Consider the following 20990-nt stretch of genomic DNA (forward strand, 5'->3'; position numbering starts at 1 on the left):
AGCAAGTCATCTTAAAATACATTGACACACACACTCATGAAAGCGACAAGTGACATCAATAATGTAGTTTCAACACCGACTCTTCCAAATGTGCAGAAGTAGGAGGTACGCACCCTGAAAAAAAAATCACGTTGCAACTACACACACTGAATCTGGGTTACTGTGGCCTCCGAGCTAAGACCAAACAGAAAGCTTGAGCTAGTTGGTTTCAAGGTGTTTCATTTTTTCTGTTTTATTATCAATCAGATGCTATCTATGATGGTCTAGATCAGAGAAATCCAGTATCTGCAAAACCACCCTGAATGGCATCACCAATGCAAACGCGTGCATCTTGTAAAGAAGCAGCAGCAAAACACAGAATCATCAGAAGTCTCTTATCGTGGCATGGAGCATTTATCAGACCCTTCTTTCTCCCCACCTCCTATGAGAAAAGCAGCTGACATTCATTTGCGTGACTCCTTCTGACAAATTAACCACTAAGAAAAGCATTAAAATGTTTTCCACACTAATGATGGAAAATGTTGATTTTTGAAGTGTGTATCATCCCTAAGATCAGTAAAGGGTAATCTTTCCCATCTAACAGATAACAGATGGGCAGCATCTGTGTGAATATATCAGTTCATCTGCAGGAATGACTGGGTTTATGTGCTTTGGAGAAGCTGTGCCCAATTACCAAACTGATGGAATCAATCACAGGTGAGAAATGTTTTCATATCATCTAAAGCATATTTTGATTTCACTGCATCGAGATAAAAAGCAATTGCACGCGCCGTCTGTTGATGTTTGTCATATTGTACGTGCAGCTCTGCAACAACATGCAGCTGTGTGCACAGAAGCACACACACTTCACACGAACACATCAAAAAAAACCAATTAGTTGAGTGAGACTCGACAGCCGCAGACACAGCATGCTAATGGCAAGTTAGCCAAAGTAATTTAAAGAAGTAGAGATTGACAGAAGAAAAGAGAGGATTGATTTTAGTTTCATTTCCACCTTACAGGAAACTGGCTCTCAATCAGGTTGGATTCAGTTCAGCAGATAATAATACAAGACCAAGATTTTGGCTATCAATGCTTGGATGCTTTATATGTCTGTTGTGCTTGTAGAGTAGTTGCCGTGGAAGCAGTGTCCAGAAGAGAGGGTAAAGAGGCAGGATGAAGTTGGAAATAAATGGCTTCCAGGGCAGATGAACTCACCTTGACATGCAGGAACTGGTGCGTCCCAAGCGTAGTAGCCATAGGTGGTCTTCTTGCACACAGCTGTGCCTTTGCCGATCAGCTTGTACCCCCTGTCGCAGGCCCAGCGCACCATGCTGTTAAGATGACCCCCGGTCTGGCTCACTACAAAGCCATGCTGAGGGGAGTCTGGGGTACTGCAGTACATCGCTACAATAGGTGATGGAATAAAGGCACAGCAGAGAGCAGGTGAGAAAAAAAAAAGGCGAAGCAAGAGAGCGGGTGTGAATGAAGTCAAGGAAAAAGAATGGAAAAGTTGGCATTAAGAGAGAGAAAGCTAAGTAAGGCAAAGAGAAAGATAAGAGGCATTAAGACATCTCTTAGGAAAATCGTAGGTGGAGATTTGTTTTTTTATTCATCATTACAGTAAAGTTCTATTATAAATGCCAAACAGTGATGAGGGGAAATGCCTGAGGAGGGTTGCATCTATCTAGCACTCTATCAAAGGAAGTCTTAAAATCACATTACTACTACACCGCTTTGGCCTATGGGCATGCACATATTCACTTTGCTTTTCTGCATGCAACGCTGGTGCATTATTTGTTTCATAAGACTGCTTTCCTTCATAATACAGCCCATCAACATAAAAAAAGCACATTTGATTTCAAGAACATGACTAGCAAATGGCCAGTGGGACCGAAAATCCAAGGGAGGGCTGTATGCGTTCCAATAGCTGTCAACCATTCCCACAAATCAGCGTGACTGGGAGAAGGATTTAAGACGAAAAGACACACTGGAGTTTAAATCACTTCCTGTTAAAGTCAATCAAGTCAAGAAGGAGTTCTCTTTACAAAATTCATCACACTGACTTGCTTTCACAGGAACACTCTTGCGTATTAAATATAATGGAGAGACAACATGAATAATTAATGTCTTTAGTTCTTTTTTTTTTTGCATGATTATTGATGCATTTCAAATGGAAGAAGATGCCTATGCTACTCTTGCTTGGCAACCCTTGCTTTATTAAAGAGTCAATTAAGAATTTAAACCCTCTGAAATTAGGGGGTACAAAACAGCATGCAATCATACCAGTCACTTTCTGTCTGCTTCTTGCTCTTTGTCCATGAAAACATCCCCATTGTGATCCATTATGTGTAGAAATCAACCATATTTTAAAAATTGACTAACATTAAAAACTAAATAAAGAACATTCAATCACAGCAGATTGTGATAGAATTCATGGGGTTGTTGGATTGTGTTGTTTATGCATATCTGAGAAGCTTCGGCAAATATATTTCACTTAAAGTATGACTGTCTTATATGCATAGAAAACTAAAGGTTTCATGAACTTGTATGAGTCTCCACCAACTAAAAAAGTAGCAACGAGTTACTGTCTTGCCACTGCCTTGGAATGTAAGGAATAAACTAATGACATTTGCAAATTCAATAAAGCTATTAAAATACTGACATTTATGTAGAAACGTCACTCGCTTATGATGGATTACATGACACCAATAAACCTTTATTTCTATATATCAATCTATTTATGTAGTGCCAACACATGTTCAGTGATGGTACAAAGCATCTAAAGGGTGTATTCCCAAATTGGACAACCATGAATTTTATCCCATGTCTGCAGCTTAGAAACTAAAGCACATTCAGATGCAGAATAGACAAAAAAGAGAATATGATTATAAGATGGATACATACTTTGATACTCACCCACGTATCTGATGTGGAAACCCCGGCGGTTGGTGCCATGGTCGGATGACCAGCGCAGCAGCAGCTGGTGGCCCGTGGTGGTCAGATTGAAAGGTGTTTCTATGTCACCGCTGAGTGTTGAAAGGCTCTGGCTGTAGATGTTAGGACCTAAACACGAAGATTATCAGGAAATGACTCGCATTAAAGATGAGCTTCAAGCAGAGATAACTTCCACTGTCTCGCCTTTTACAGACCACATGAAAAAAACCAGCATTACCCACCATCAAATATTTCCAAAATGTCAAACTCTTTTTCTGTCTGAAAGAGCTCAAAGTGCAGGGTGATGTTGTAGCCCTTCTCTACATTGATCAGCCAGGAGCACATCTGAAGATTGGGGTAGTTTTCTGGGTAGCCAGGACTTAAGATTACCCCGGTAGAGTCAAAACGCACCTCATGGGCAGGGCATTGCACTGGAAACACAGAAGGAGAATAAGTCACACAGACATGGTAAAAGACAGAAAAGAAAATGGGATGATGTAAAAGGAGAAAGAGATAAGGGTGGATTGAAGGCAGAGGTTGAGCAAAAGTATATGAGGGGGAGAATAGGAATTCTTTTGTGGTGACAGAAATTACATTAGAAAAATAACAAGTCCTGACACAATTACATTTCAGCCAGACTCATATTGCACCTAAAGCCCTAAGCTGGGGGAGTCCAACGCTGTCAACAGACTTCTATGATATTCATCTATCATATAATAGTCTGCAGATGAGACAGCTTACTTTGTATGGAAAAATAGTGTGTAGAGACATGTGATTGTGCATATGTGTGTGCGGGAAGTGGGAGCAGCCTTCATTTCCTGTAGCTTGGCAGCAGTGCTGTCTTTTTCTTTTCTTTCTCTGCAGGTGACACAAGTTTCTCTTCAGGCCACTAGTGAAGAAGCATGATGCATGTAAAAGGTTAATGCGAGCAAGTGGTCCGGCTAAAAAGGTCAGAGGAAAATTTGGACATATATCAAAAAAAAAAAAAAAAAAAAAAAAAAAGAAAAAAATGTCAGCAGGAATACACGTGAATATTCCTGCTGGTGCATTATTAGAAATTCAAGAGCTAAAAGATAACAGGAAGATATTGCCTGCAAAGAATCTAAAGCAAAAAAGACAAAAAAAAAAAAAAAGACAAAGAAGTAGAAAAACAAGATGAATACACTTCATTTAAAAAAAAAAAATAAAAAAAAAAATAAAAAAAATAAAAAAAAAGAGTAAAGGGTTGTGTGCGTGTGTGTGTGTGTGTGTGTGTGTGTGTATACCGGTGTCATGAAAATGTCTTAAACTGCCTGAACAGCAAAGATGTGCATTATGTAAATATTTTAAATAATTTCAGTGACAGCTGAGCAAAATTCTTACTTGGCAAACATTAAGAACTGCTGCAAAGAAATACTCGTAATATGAAATGACCACATTTTGTTAACCAATAATACACACAATTGCTCCTGCCATTCATGCATGAGACGTTTTGTTTTGTTTCCTTCATTTGTATAAATTCCTAAAACATTTGTTTCTTATATAATTTTCCTAGCAACTAAGCTTATTTAAATACATTTATGAACCAATAAACAGAAATAAAAATGTACATACCAAAACCAGATCCATACAAAACCAGACAAAAAACCAGATAAAGAGGATTTTTCAGCCTCTACTGCTGTTCTTTCGTTTTGAGCCGTTTTCAGTTTTGATCAGTATCATAGTTATTAAATAAGTTCTAAAGTCATTTTTATTCTGACTGCATTTCTATCCAGTTAGGATTTCTTTTTCTTTATGGTGGCTCACCTGACCTTTCCAGCTCATCTCATAGATTTTCTTGGAAAAAAAGATTATATATGACTTTTTCCTCTTTTTTTGCTTTGAAATCAAATGCTGCTCTCTGAGCCAAAACTTCACTCTCTGGGTTTGAATTTGAACAACACAAAACACTGTGAATAAGCTGAAACTTTGCAGCTGCTGCTGAACGTTGTAGACTGATCAAAGTAACATGACCTTTTATAAAAAAGTAAAAAAAAAAAAAAAAAAAAAAAATCTCTGGTATTTTCACAAGGTATCAATTTTTGGTTCTGAGAGTTGTTAGTTGTGTGGATGTTCTTTGAAGTAACGTTGTCCTACTTTCTGGCCCTAAAACTATATTTCTGACTCGTTTGGCACAGTGATATATACTGTGTATATTCCCAGAGCATGATCAGCTGCAATATAACTCTTTCTTCTGGGACACTGCGTCACTTGACAGCCATGTTCGGCTTTACACACGCAAACAACTCGACATCAACACACCTATCGTTTTGAACGTGCACCTTGACATATTTATCAAACAAACACAAGGAAACTTTATCAGCACAAAAAGGAAGAGGACAAAAAAAACCCTCAGAAGTCAAAGTCAGACTGACTTACTGATTGGAGAAAGTACAGGAGAGATGCAAGATGGATGCTGACCTAATCATTGTTAGGGGCAACGCACTGCAAAAATCTGCTCAAGTTCAGACGGGTAAGGACAAGGGTCCTTATAATATATATATATATATATATATATATATATATATATATATATATATATATATATATATATATATATATATATATATATATGTATGTATTTGATACATCTCATTCCAAATAGAGGAGGTATCTGCACTGCATTGGCTTCAGGGTCTAATCTTGGGTTTGTGCCCCTGTGGAATACCTGCTAACATTCATTACACATTAAACCCAATGCAATCCAGTTCCAACAGGTCTCCATTCATTTCCATGAAGCTTGTACACTTTTTTACTTTGTGACACTGTTTAGGTTGTACTTCAGCTACATCTTTAATATTAATGTCCATCAGTGTTTAAACATGGAGAAGCAAAAGTATTTTGGGTTATTTTAAACTGTATCATCCAGTTCAGACACCTGCAACATCTGTAAATCCTGGGATTTGACAGTTCATAATTCACATTTCGTATAATCACTAATCATTTCAAGATATAGAGCTCTGATGACATTACAGAAAAGACATATAGAATATAAAATCACATGCTGATCATATGAAAGTTATGAAAGTGCAGGTATTCTCTCTTTTGATTAACAGATTGTGATAAACCATTGTGATTAAGTTGATTACCCAAAAACTTAATTTTTTTATTTTATTTTGCAAAAACAGTTAATAAGCTACCTGCCAGTTTTCATGGATGTGTAGAACCTGTGTAGATGTCTAGCCATTCACACACAGATTTCTTGTCAGTTTCATGTCTCCTTCCATAAATTAATTTAAGATGAACATAAAGAAAAAAAACACATAAAAGACTAACATGTTATGAATAGAGTCATCCAGCTGGTGTGTGCTTGCCATATTTGAGCTTCCATAAATTGTTTAATAAACTAATGTTTCCAGGCAACGAGCACAAGTCTATCTAGGGAGCACAGTTGGGGCTTAAAGTGCTTTGAATGTAACTTTTGCTGCAGGGATTTAAAGAAATGAATCATGAGAGGCTTAAAATGTTAAAAATGCTTCAGACCCCCCTCCCCCCCTTCAAATACTGGTACTTTTAAAGATGGTTTACAAAGAACTTCGATAGGAATGGGAAGGTACCCTGAAAGCAGAAGAAAACTTACAATGTAGACCTGAGGGCATTTGGGTTGACAACAAAAGCAAACCTTTCAGTGGAAGTGGAGCACAAATGCAAAATAGCCAAGTGCTCTAGCTGACCTATGTACCCAAACACACACAGATTACTATTCTGGTCACAAACAGATCAACATTTTTTAAGGATGGAACAGAAATTCAGATTAGAGCTTCTGAAATATGTTAGAATCAATAAGAATGGAAATCAAGGAGCAATATGACATCATTTAATGGGTAAAACTGAGCGTGGTGGTGTCAGATGGATTTCCCAACACAGCAGTCAACCTGACTGCGGCTTTGTCTGTGATCAAAGCTACCACATAACCTTCCTCATAGGCTTTCATAAAGACAGACCCCGGGGAAATATATTAAAACCTTGGATGCATGGCGGTGAACTTACATAGACATGTAAGGGCTTTCCCACATGACTTTCCCGCCTAAGATGACAATGAGCAGAAGGGTTGACAGCAAACAAAAGCGGAATAAGGGAACACAGGAGAATTCCCTTTCCTGTCCTATCAGCAAGCTGCCGACAGGAAACGATGCTTGTTGCAAGCTTACCGTAGCAGTCGCTTGGATGTGAATAACAGGTCAACTCAAATTAAGTTCAACTTTACATGTCCCAAGGAGAGCAATTAGTTTAGTGCTAGAGGTGCCGAGGACATAACGTATCCAACACAAGGAAATGTAATGAATTCGTGACTAAAAATGAGGCGATCCATGAAAATGTCAAGCAACAAATTACCAAGCCTAAAATTGTCCTAACTACGCCAACGTGACGCTGGAGGCAGGATTTAAGGAGCAGTTCGAATAAGATGATCAGTCCTCTGACACATTAACAGACGTTAAGAATGTGTGTCACTTACAGCTCATTTAAATGTCTACTTTACTGCCAGAGCACTTCGTGTGCACATTTTTGGTATGATGTGTATAAAGAGCAAAATACTGATTCAACTTTTGTTTTTCTCCCTATAAACCTCCCTAGTTAAATGACTATTGGTTTTGCTGCGTTTTCCACACCTGACCCACTATCTGGACATTTCACAACAAACAATTAAAAAAGCAGCTCTTTATAAAGTATGAGAAACTTACTGTGCTGTGAAACAAAGACCTTACACACGTCCATGACTGATTACCTTATTGTGTTCGACTACAATAGTCCAAACATGCTGAATATTGCAGGTTCACTGACCTCCTCAAATTTAAGTCAACATGCTGACATTTCTTTCTGACATCTTAATGAATTATGGGCAACATGCTTTAGTTAAAATCCCTGTCTTGTAAATTAAACAACAAGGATACAATTTTACACCACTGTTGATAGCAGCCATTTTTAGTAGGTAGAGTGAACTACTTTGCAGATTCATCCCTCTCTTTTGCTGGGTGTATCTGTTAAAAAAGATTAGTTTGCTGCATTGCACTACCATGTAAAAGTGCATACGGTCATAAATTATACTTTGTAACTCTGCAGATGCCTATCAGCGGATCAAAGAACTTAGACTAGTTGGACTGTTCACACACCAAACTGATAAAGGTAACTGAGTGGCAATTTTATTAAATAACACTAACTTTTCCTTTGTTTGCAGATGTTCTAGACTAGGTGCTGATCACTCTTTTAGGGCTGAAAGTCTTTTATTATGCACCACTGGCCCATTCTGTTTGCTCTACACCACAGATAGACCTGTTGAAGTGACATAACCAGTAGAAAGATGACAAAAAGAAATAATCTAGTTATAATTCATCCGTTGCAAAGTGCACAGTAACCTATAGGCTTCCACCCAGCTCCACTTGTCTGTATTTTGTCTAGTGCTTCACAGGATAATATGAAGGACTGGTTTACTTTACTGGTTTATTTTGGTAATGGTGGGTCTTACTACATGTTTCCACTAATGTTGTGTTTAAATGCAAATAGGTACTCAGAATTTTCCATTCTCTAATTAAAAATGAGAGAAAACTCATATTTCTAGTTGTTGGCGCTAATGTGAGGTTGATCAACATTCAGAGATATTCAGTAGAAAACAAGCTTACAAAGCAAACATACAATTAAATAAAAATGTTAAACAAAGAACTGGTAGAGCATGTTCAGCTCACAAGTAAGAGAAAAAAAACTGAGGATGTTTGCTTCCCTGTTATTATGCATTTCAAATTCTTTCTTGAAAAAGCTGATGAAAAATAACCAAGGGGAGAAAAACTAAAACATCACATAATTGCAGCTTGGAATCAGCAAATAGGTTCTAAAATCCGAGTCTACTAAAACCCTTAACGAATGCAGACTCGGTTTGTTGAGTATGTTTCTGTTATGCTATGATTCAAAGTCAAATGCTTTTACTCCCAGTTCCCAGAAATGAAAAGGCAGAGGTGCTCATTAACTCAAGACTTGTAGACCAAGGACTTCAAACGATGCCTATTCACTGCGGACGGAAGGGTTAGTGGTGTTCCCTTGTCTGCAGATGTCACTCACAGGGACAAGATACAGGCGGATGGAATTGAATGTTCCCGTTATATTGGGGGAGACGCAGCACCAAGTTCCAACAGAAGTCATTACAAGTTCCCTTTCCTCTGGAAAGTACAGATTTCTTTTATTAAAGGGGTCATCATATGGAAATTGCACTTTTTCAAGTTAAAACGTATGTATTGGTGTTGACTGGAAGTGTTAACATCCCTGGAAGCCTTACTTTTAAAGATGGTCGAGTTTTTCTGTCTGGGTGTTTTGTTCACAGAAAAACTGTCCACAAGGCTGAAGTCTCCCAAACGCGTTTTTTTTTTTTTTTTTTTTTTTTTGCCCCAGATTTTGTCATCCCGGGGAGCTAATTGCATAAAACCACCCCTGTTCTAGGCCTAAATAAAACCCTCTCTTCTACACCTAAATACACCTGCTGGGCCTGCCTCAGTCACAGTTATCAACAAGCTGTGAGAAGATGAGGAAACAGTGGTCCCATATCTACTGCTCGGTTGCCAAAACCAACACCGAGATGTTTTTTTCTCCCCCTTCATCGTGGACCAAACGACCAAAGACGGATGGATTACATTATTTTTTGTTGATAATGCACCTGCATCTCTAGCTTGTGCATTTTGCAAACATTTGGTAAAAAACAAGGTGAAGATGGCATCAACCCTGCTGAGGCTAGAAAGAGGGGCATTTGCAACTTTAAGCAGCTCACCATCAATGCAGTCGGCAACTTTTGCTACTGATATAATTATTTGTTGCCATGACTGAGACGTGACCTAATCTGATGCAGATAATGCTAACCCTAATGCTAATGCTAACAGAACAAGCCTAAAGGTTTAACCTCCTGCTGTGTACAAACAAGCCCCGTGTTTTATTTTCTTATATCTATCTTATGCTCTACCATGTCAATGTTTGCAAAACATTGATTGTGTATAGCCATGTTAGAAGTAAAATTATTTATTTTGGTGTGTGAAAACCAGTTTTATTTAATATTCTTTTTTTAAGAAGAAAAAGCAAAGCACTTTGTGTTGCCTTTGGCCTGAAAGTGCTTTATAAAGTTTGATTTCATCTCTTGGTATTTTTAATATTTTGTTGACTCATAAACTGCAGCCATTTACACCTACAATCTATTCATGAGATGATCTGATATTTTTCTAACTTCTAGATTTTAGTCCAGCACATCTCATGCCAGGCGCAGCACTAGCGGTAGATAGCTACAGGTAGATGTTGTCTGATAGACTGACCCGGCAATGCACGCAACAACACAGCTGTCATTAAGGACTTTCACTTTTTAAACATTTTTTGGTTTAATAAGTTTTTAAACAATCATTATAAAACACAGAGGACAGTGGAGACATGAAAAGACCCGGTTATGGCTCCTTTAAAAACAAAACAGTTTGATGTTATTGATCTGATTTACATGGACAATGCCATAGTTGCTCTCTGTGTCGCTAGTTCCTCACTGCTAATACATATATAGACACATCTGCGCACACACACACACACACACACAAAGCTTTTCATCAGGACATCATGACAAATGTAATTGTTTTCTGTGGCATTTTTACCATTAACTTTTAGTTATTTATTGTAAATTAGTCTGCAATGAAGTTAGGAAATGCAATGTGTCTTCGCAGCTTAGTCCAGCTGTCACATAAATAAGGTTTATTTGTCCTTATCATGTGTCATGCACTGTAATGTTGTAATGAAGAGCTTACATGTTACAGATACAGAGCACATGAATACATGATTAAGCAGAACTCATTTTAAAGTTGACATTTACACCCTGTTCATTAAGCCTGCATGTAAGTTACACATATGAAACTAAAGAGTAACTAGTTTTTATTTGTTGATCGATGGATGAAAGTGGGTCGGTGTTGTCCACACATTACACCCCAGAGTCTCTTGCCCAGTACCAACCAGACACTGGAATTGTCTTTCTTTAAACTCGAGTTTAATGGTCTCTGTGGTCGCTTTAATAATATCGCCAGTTATAACATCACAACGTTTGACATATGCTTTTTATTATTCCTCTTGTTTTTATGCATTGTTGGCTCTTGTGAAGCACTTTGTGGTTTTCTATCTTGAAAGGTGCAATATAAATAAAGCTTTACTTAATTTTTTTTTTTTTTTTTTTAAATAAACACACTGAATAAAGTTATACTTTCAGTTTACTTTACTGTTGGCTTTGCTTTTTAGGATAAAAGGAAAGAACATAAAATACAAAATATTTGTCAATGAAATCTGCTGAGCTGTAATTGGTCTCAAACTGACCCTGAGCAATGCAGTGTTGATTGTAAGGCAGAGCAGGTCTATGATCTTGGTTCAGTTGTATTCTGAGCACCTGAATCTTGATGAATTAGAATAGAGATGCTGTTTGCCACCGGGAGACTGCTGGAGGGGGGCCTGCTGGCAGTCTGTCTGTTAAATGATGCATCAACAGCGAGAGCTGCTGACTGCAACCAACCTTGGCAGAGTGGTGTCAAGCACACTCATAACTAAATGTGATTATGCATGCACATGAATGTGCAGGCATTTGTGTGTGGAGTAAGAAGAGCGATTACACATGCAAGCACAAGAAAATTTAAAGGCCGTTTTCTTTGTTTTCTTTTTTCTTAAAAAAGAAAAAGAAAACAAAGGAAAAAAAAAAAAAACAAACAAAAAAAAAAACACACACACACAGCACACACAATAGAACAAACCTTGACAGACTGGAGGTGGTCCATCCATCTGCAGCCTCTCTCCAAGTCTGCAGGTCAGAATCTCACTGCCCACCAAGGTGAAGCCTGGCAGACACGAGTACCGAATAATGTCCCCTGTGAGGTCATTTACACCAGCAATCATGCAAACACACACATACAATGAGAGGAGGAAAATTGACATGAAAAACATATCCATCCAATCATCCACCAACACAAACACACACACACGCTTTGTCAGTGAGACTCCTCTGCACCAGCTCTTGAAACAGTAATCAACTACACGTTTTCTAATGAAGACTGACATTCCTTAGTACTGAAGGCACTTCATTAAATTACAGCCTAAAACACACAAAGTCAAAATTACACACTATTTCAAAGGCACAAAGTAAGGCAGCTATAGCCACATGACTTCCACTTCACTTTGCTAATTACTTTTGAGCTGTGAAAATACAAACAGCATATAAGTACACCTCATTAGCCCAACCATCAAGCTAATATTTTAATGTGCAAAGCCTGAATAGATGGGCACACTTGAAAGGATGAGTGCGGAGAAAGGAATAGACGTTAAAGGTGTAATGAGATATAAACATGGCTGCCGACACCTGTGCTGCAACATTATAAAACAATATGAAATATCAAATAAATATCTACATAAGTCAAAGCTGGTGCATTGCATCGTGGAAAAACTTTAGCAATAAAACCAAAATAAGAAACAACAAATGGCAAATGAAAAATTCAAGAAATGGAGAAATTAATGAACAACTGCATGAATAAGTGACTATAGTCATTTGATCTGGTTGCTTTCTTTGTCCACTCATGGGTGTCCAAACAAATAAACTTACTTTAAACACTGATTTTATTATACATGGTTCAGGCCTCTGGACAAGCAAAATAAAATGAGACAAACCTATTTCAAACTCGTCATCATCAGTTAGGATAGTGGCGTTGGCAACAGGAGGGGGTGGCTCACAAGTTCTCAGCTGGTAAGCTGTTGGAGAGAGGACAAACACTGCGCGTAAGTGTGAGTGTAGAAGTGAATCAGAAAACAGAAAGTGACAGAGACACACACACACACACACACACACACACACACACACACACACACACACACACACACACACACACAATCACATTTCATATTCTGCTGGAGTCATATTTTCTGTACAATAACAGTAAAACTTAATTAGATAATAAATTGCAGACTACCACTGTCCATCATCATCAAAAAAGAAAAAAACAATCTAACTTTATTATGAATCAACCACTTGTCATGGGGTGTTTTGATATTGTGAACCAGGGGTATCCAACTCTTGTCCTCAATGAACACAATCCTGCAGACTTCCAATGTATTCCTGTTATAAATCCATTTCATTTGAGTCAGGTGCGTCAAAACAGGGATGCATTTAAAACCTGCAGGAGAGTGGCCCTCGAGGACCAACTCTGAGCACTGCTAGTGTGCACAAGATAAGGAAAAAACTGTCTTAAGGAGATCCATCTATTATTATTATTACATATAGCTAATGAGAAGTCATTCTTTAACAGCGAAAAAGAAAAAGAAAAATATTTCAACCGTGCATTATATTTCCTGCAATAAGGAGACTTGGTAGTAAAACATACTTCATATTGAACATGTATGAAGTAAAAATTAATCCTCATATCTAACGGACAAACACACACAGGAACTTTTAAATTATTGTGACATTATGAGATGTACAAAACAAAAAGTACAGATTAAACCACATGTCTGAAAAGGAGTGGGAGGAAGTACAGACTTTTCCCACCCCCTTCAGACGTAGTCATGACAACAGCATGGAGCAAGTCTCTGCTGAACTGGGGAGGTTACCATAATAACGAAGCTCAAAGAAGCCACTGGTGCTGAAATCACTGTGGAACTTGATGAGGACTTGATTGGCAGTGGTGGACACTCCATCCTGTATGGAGCTGCCGCTAAACTGGCCGATTTGGGGTGAGGACTGGTCGGGTCCATCCCTGTTACACAGAGAGTCAAAAAGTGAGAGAGAGAGAGAGAGAGGGGGGGGGGGGGGGGGACCAAGGAAGTGGACAGAACGAGTGCAAATGATTTATGAATAAACAGCAGAGGTGACTTGCTGGGATCAAAGAGCAGGTCTATTTATCCTCCAGCACTCATGTAGACTCAGCAGTGATCCCTGACAACCTGAGAGAAAGTTTCAAATTGATCAACACCATCAAAGTAGAAGTTAAGAACTTTCCCTCCTCCAGCCATGTTACATATTGATGAGTAGTGAAGTTTTGGGGGGGGGGTACAAACACTGAACAGTCTGGGAAAGTGTTAAAATTCCAAAACAGCTTTTTGTCAATTCTTTTTTTCTTGAACAAATACATAATGGTTTTATGAAGTTTAGTTTTAGTTTTTTAGTTTTAGCGGCCCCCTCATCACTGAAGAATCTGACGACAAAAGCAATGACTATATTACCATTTACATATGATTTCATTAAATCCTCTAAATATCATGATGTATGAGGAGCTGCAGCTATGCATAAGAATCCAACTTAGTTGACTGTAGTTAACCCAGAATGTTTCTCATGATGAGAGGAATTTCTGTAAAGTATCGACATGTTTGTGCAATTCTAATACACGTTACTGCTTCGACAGAATATTTTCACCACCAGTTTAATGATGCAGATCCATTTAAATCTTAATCCAATTTTATGTGTTACCAGTCAAACTGGTGGTGTCAGAATATAAGTCAAATGTGGCAGAAATATTAAATGTTAACACGCCTCAAGTAACAAGAGCAGCTCCTTGTTTATCAGCAATTTACTGTAGCAGACAAAGGCCAGGTCAGTAAGAGCAGCGGAACAGTTACAGGAATCATATAAGCAGGGTATTAGATGCAGCTCGTGATGGTGTCTGCACTGCCAAGTGATAAACTTTCAAGTACATATGAACATTTTTCCCCACAAATGAGGTTCCAGTGATGTCTGGAACTAAGTAATAGCAAGTACTGAAATGCCAAGTTGAAAATGGATCTAAGCTGAAGGCTGAAATTCTTGATTTATGGAAACAAAAAGTTGAAATAAGCTGCAGGATGAGGTCATAGAAGCCCGATACTGCAGAGTGAGCTTGGAGTAGACCTGCTGCTCCGGCACCGCTTGTGCAAAGAGCTGGTGAAGGCTACACAGACAACTAATTAGGAAAACCTCTGGGGTGGCTTCCTGCCGATGTGCATCAGGCACGTCTGACTAGGAGGAGACCCGAGGCAAACCCAGACCATAATTATACATTCTGTCTCGTCTGAGCCAAACTCAAGAACCTCAAGGTGAAGATGGAGAAAGGTGAGAGAGAAATGGTTGGATAGTATATATCTTGCCAAAGATAAAAAAATATATATATATATATTTAAGTCTCTTCATTAAACCTCCAAAAACAGACTCCATTTCCACTTGGTCATTGAACTGCTCACAAAAAAAGGTTTCTTTGTAGAATCTGTCTGGAGATGTATTGCAACAAAAACTGAAACGTTTTTCTCAGCCTGAGGATGAATAGCTGGTGAGGTGGGTTACTGAGGTGTAATAAGAGGACTTGGCATTAGTGGTGAAGGCAATTTGTGAGACACACATTAGTTGCTGACCTGAAAACAAAGAAGCATCTCTGCTAATGAGTAAAGGTGAGAACTTTTAAATCCTTCAAAGAGTGCAAGTTGGGGACAACTCCAAAGCTTTATTTCGTTGAGGACTCTAATTTAGATTTCCCATTATATACAAATGCTGCGTTGAGAAAAGCATCTCATTAGTGGTACTTTCAAAAGAGCTGCTGGGCTATTCAGCAGAATGATGCACGCAAAATGCTCTTCTTGTATTTCTGTGCACCTTTAATATCGTATGCTCTATTTAAAAAAAAAACAAAAAACAAAAACAAAAAACATGTCAGTTTCATTTTAGAGTGATCAGCAAAATAGGAGGAGGCAGTCGGGCAAGGAAATGAAAAGTTGCCGTCAGAGGACAGATTGTTTATGCGTCATTTCATTTAAAAACAGTAGTGCCAGAAGCTCCCTCCTCCCATACTACGAATGGCAGCCCAAGTTGCTAGAAGGCACTTCCCTCCTTTATCACCCATGAGGACATCTCTACAACTGCCTGAGGCTTACTACTCAGCAAAGGCAATAAGAAAGGTAGAAGGAGACACAAAGTGTGCAGCAGCTGCTGCAGTGACACAAGGCAGGTAAAGTAGCTTTTACTGATACACAGCTGTCCGTTTTCAACCCGTTTCTACATACCAACAAACATCCCGAGTGGCTCCGCCTCAATGTCTTTAGGCCAATAGGCATTGCTGTCATTTTATGTAACGCTCAATGGGATATTTAAAGACTCACTCCAAGTTTTGTGAGTTAGGAAAGAAAGTAAGAGTATAAAAATGTCTTTTTCTAGCTCTTTTTTTTTTTTTTTTAAACTTTGTTCTAAGGTGAAGCTGAGATAAAATATATTCTCATGAATAGAAAATTAAAGCCAAAGAAGTGAAGACAGGGTTCGGAAGACATGACACCACCTGAACACAAAAAACAACAAAAAGTGAGTTAAATGTTTCAACACGGTTCTAAACCTTCCTAATGTAGTGAGTAGCATCTCATTTATTCCACAACCATGTCAGAAGGGACATGAGGCTGTCTCAGAAATTATGTGTTTGAAAGGATCCAAATGATTGGTCTGCATATCAAACAATTAGGGAGATTGCTCAAATGAACATTGCACCTTTTAAATCCGTAAAGGATTGCGGTCAAACATTTACTTTGAGGAAAACCATGTAATCAGAGGACAATATTGAATGACCAGGATCAGAGATCATTAAAATATTTGGTAAAATAAGACAAAAAGAAAAAATCAACCGCAAGGTTTAAGAGCAACATCTATTAAACAAGAGCATCGCCACATGTGTAATGTGAAGAGAGTTGCAGATAGAGGCCTATATAGAGTAAAGAAAAATATAAGATTTGCATTTGTTAGAGAGACTAAAGGAACATGTGGTCCCATGAGTCCAGATTTACTATGTTCCAGAATGATGGTTGCATCAGGGGAAGAATGATGGCAGATGAAGTACAGTACAAGCCTGTAGGGATAACTTCATGTTTCAGGGTTACTTCAGTTGGTCATGTCAATAGCAATGCTATGTGCCCAAAGAATAAGGTCAGCTCTGAACCTGAATATTCTTTTTCTTCTCTCTTAACCTTCCTTGACAAATAGTCCAGGATAGCAATGCCAAGATTCATTTAGCTCTGTAAAAGAATGGTTCAGGGACCAAGAGAAGTTGTAATATCCAGAAGACTACTTCATGCGGCAGTCTGAATCTCCATCCATGAACACAAAATGATGAAACACATTTGTGACACTGTAAAAGCTGATCCCAACAATACCACATTGAGTGTGTCCTGTAACCATAGCTAAAGGTGCTCTAACAAAAATATTGCCATTATTTTGTTTTCACATAATGCATTTAGATAGTTGATGGCCCAACTCCTAAAAGTGTCACATCAGAAGCTGTGAGAACAACTTGTCCAGTCAGCTTATGGCCTTAACACTGTGTCAAGCTGTTGAATCTTTTGTGTGCAGCTGTGGAATTAAGCTTATGAAAGCAGATTCAGGCTTACCACTGAAAATCTAATTTAGCTTTCAGTTCTTATCAAACCTCCTGGAAGCTGTCCAGTTACAAATAACTCTGTATGCTAGAGTGGAAATTTCTGTGATTACATGTTTGGCTCACTGCTCAGCACCATGCAGGATCATGGTTGTAAACATGGGGTCTATGCAGCGTAAGGAAGGGAGGGACAATGCATCAGGGTTTCAGGACAAAGAAGAAGCCACAATTAGATATCTATGTCATGTTCTCAGAAGTTCGTGTGAGGATGAAGAACATCAAACTGTGCTGTTTCACGAAGAGGTCTGATGGTTGTGAAATGGACTAATGCTTACAGGAATGGAGTTGAAGGAATTAAATGACTGATTAGAAAGTTAAACATCAACAAAGCTGATCAGTTTTTAACTACAGACCTTGCATGCAGTCACTTTCTCTAATGAATTAAAAAAAACAAATACAAGAGAGCTGAAACCTTGATCATTCAGTTCTTTGCACTTTGTGTGCAAATTCATTTTAAAAATACATTTTGTCATTTTTTTTACCTTAAACCTCCACATCCTGGACAAGTTCAATGACACGGTGACATCTATCATGCATTTCTAGAGCCGCTGCTTCCCAGCAGCGTCCAGAGGCTGCAAACCTGCACTATAGAACTTTTACATCTGGGACACGAAATGACATTTAACTGCATGGTATAATAAGTAATGAGTTGTTGAGAAAACATGCATACTTGCTGATTCAGCAAAGAAACACAAGGAGAATAAAAGAGAGAAAAGGACAAAATGTCATCGTAAGATCGTCTTTTGCTGGCTGGAGAGAGCTAACAGGTCAAGATGGGATGCAATATGGATGTTAAATTAGGGTGGATGAGAGGTAAAATGGCATAAGTTCTGTAGTGTCTCTTTAACATGATAATCATGTTAAAATGAGAGCTACACACAAACAATCCAGTGGAAATGAACAAGCATCCATATGCATCATTATATGCGGCTTTAGGAGAAGATAATGTTCTGTGTTGCTGATGATGGTGCATCCTTCTCAAAGGAACCATGAGTGAAAAAAACCTCTACATTTCCAGCCTCAAAGACATGAAATGGCCTCAAAGATGAACTTGTTTCTTCAGGCTGATTCAGTGTCAAATACTTCCAGGAAAACACACAGAAAATAGTGTGCTGTTATTATAAGTAGAGAGGTTTCAGGGAAACAAGGCTGGAAACAACTGATGTGTAAAATCTTTTTAAGATTCTTGCTAGGAAATTAGAGCCGCCGGCAGCAACTCTGCATATAGGAAGCAGAGTATTTGATGTGTGCTATAAGCTGATGATTGATAAATAATGTCACACTGAGGGAGAGATTAGAACTTACCAAACAGTGACGTAGTCATAGATCGGCTCCGTATTGATAACAGAGAAATTTATGTAGATTCCATAGCCTGGAGGTACTCTGACGGTCCACATGCAGTCCTGGAAGTGTGGGTACTCGGCAGGGTGTCCAGGGGAGTAAATTGTTCCATTCATGGATGTTATATTCCCACCACAGAGAGCTGCAAGGAGGAAAAAACAGTCAGATGATGAATAAAAATAGAAAACCACTCTTACCTCAAGTCATAAAAGTTGCTGTTATTCATGTAAAGGTTGATAAAACAAGCAGTAGCAGCATGCTATTGGTTTATCGCAGAGATACCACAGGGAGTAGGCACCTGTTACATGGCACTGCAGGGGAGGATCGCTTGTTGTTAAAAGGTAACGCTGACTGATTCCAACAAATTCCCTCTCTCATACCCCTTCAGATGTGTTAACCTGCAACTTTGATCCGGAAGTCAAAGCCAAAGCATTACCTTCTGGATCAAAAAGGGGCTTGAACTCATCTGTTTTACAGATTGTAAGAAGTGCAAAACAAACTAATTATAGATCCTAAACCACAAAAAATGTTCAAGATATAATTGGTAAATTTGAATGACAACTGAGGAGACCTTAAAGAGATGTTTCATATGGACAGGTATTTCCAGCGGTGTCATAAAGACCTAAAAATGCTCCATTGACTGTGATAACCGGCTCCATTTGTAACAAGAAAATTTAAAGATCTCACTTTTAAACTTCAGCAAATTGTTGCTGCATAGCTGGCAAATAAGAAGCTTTAATGTCCCAGAATAAAGGATATGACAACAAGCAGACTAAAATATATGTATATATACATATAAATCATCTTCTCATTGTTGCGTATAACTTCAAAAGTGTTTTTATTCAGTGTCACACTGAAAGGAAAACATCTCTGTCTTTACTTTAGTCACTGTCTGAGAAAGATGGGTGACTTTCTCAAGGATTTGTAAATATTTTCATACCAAGTTTGGAGTGACAAATTTAAGGTCGCAGGACTGATAAACAACATTGTTTGACAAAATAGTTGAGATTATTTGGATTGAATAAAAAGAAGTTTTGCTAAAGAAATAGTTTCAGGAATCCAGTCCAAATTCTTTCAAACTTTTTCTGCTAATGAGAGACACAGTCACGCAGGGGCCGATTGTGCTCGTGTGACACCCAAAGCCCTCACCTTCACAGCGAGGTATGGGGTGATTCCAGTTTCTGCTGACTCCGTGTAAACACGTGAGAGAAGGCTCTCCAAGAAGAGTGTAACCCAGCAAGCATTCAAAGGAAATGGTCATCCCCACGCTGTAGTCCTGACCGATCACGATGCCGTTACGGAACGGCTGGGGGTCGGGGCACCTCTGCAGCTCGTAGGCTGAGGGGAAAAGTTAAAACCGCACACATGAGAGCAGGTTTCCAAAAAGCTAAAATTAAACCCATCATAACCTCCTGATGTGATTCTGTGGTTTTATGTAGTAACATGAAATTAGAAAAAGGATAAAGATATTCTCAGTGAATGTTTCAAAGGACATCATGTTATGATTTTTAAAGTGTTGTGTTGTTTTTCTTTTTCATCAGCTGCTGCTTTGATTAAAAAAACAAAAAACTAGTGTAACAGTAGGCGACCAATCTCAGGACCTCACCCTGGTAGACGATATGGAAGCCTGGCTTGTTCTGGGAATTGTCACTATGGAAGAAAAGAGTTGTTTCGTGGGTTGTGCTAAAGAGAGAACCGGGCACCACGGCGCCGCTGAACCGATCAATCACTGTCCCAGTCTCGAGGCTCCCACTGCGCACTTCCAAATAGTCATGAACGGGCTCTGTGGAGAAGTTCAGAAACTGCAGATGGATCCCTAAAGAGCACAAGGAAAGGGTTAATGGTAAACGGAGAGTGTGTGTAGGATCCTTTGTAACTCTAAACTGAGATGTTTATACAGAAATAAAAACAGAATCAAGTTCTTTCTGGCTGGACTGTGACCGGGAAGCTTTTTATATGCAAATGTGAGAGACAGACGATGAAGTCACACCACTGCTTCACCACCTGAGTACTGGAACTTTCCCTCAGGCTCGCTGACATTGAAAATGTTTTGGAGTTCCAGTCTTCAAACATACATATGCGATGAGGGGTTGGGCTGTCTTTAAAAGACGCATCACCATCAGTCTAACATTTGGACACACTGTCCCATTACATGCAATGGGACAGTGTGTCCAAACTCTTAACTGGTTGTTTATTTAAAATGGGAAAAAAAACATTCAATCAATAATAATTTCTTGCACTATTCAACTCATTTATACACATAAACATTAGAAATGTATTATTTAGATGATGATAATAAAAAAA

The 20990-nt window shown here is 38.6% G+C and overlaps 1 protein-coding gene across 1 annotated transcript in view; it reads right to left on the reverse strand.

The window, feature by feature from the left end:
- LOC306756259 (CUB and sushi domain-containing protein 3-like) overlaps positions 1-20990 on the reverse strand; it is a gene marked incomplete at both ends in the record, with an annotated part of 262816 nt that overhangs the window by 65608 nt on the left and 176218 nt on the right. Inside the window, 9 exons of the mRNA XM_079240980.1 lie at positions 1198-1386; positions 2887-3045; positions 3159-3347; positions 11676-11789; positions 12583-12663; positions 13519-13664; positions 18651-18828; positions 19836-20024; positions 20293-20502. Coding sequence (XP_079097106.1) covers positions 1198-1386; positions 2887-3045; positions 3159-3347; positions 11676-11789; positions 12583-12663; positions 13519-13664; positions 18651-18828; positions 19836-20024; positions 20293-20502 — 1455 coding nt within the window. The remainder of the gene's footprint in view (positions 1-1197; positions 1387-2886; positions 3046-3158; positions 3348-11675; positions 11790-12582; positions 12664-13518; positions 13665-18650; positions 18829-19835; positions 20025-20292; positions 20503-20990) is intronic.

The sequence above is a fragment of the Telmatherina bonti genome, assembly GCF_933228915.1.
Source record: "Telmatherina bonti genome assembly, chromosome: 5".
NCBI lineage: Eukaryota > Metazoa > Chordata > Actinopteri > Atheriniformes > Telmatherinidae > Telmatherina > Telmatherina bonti.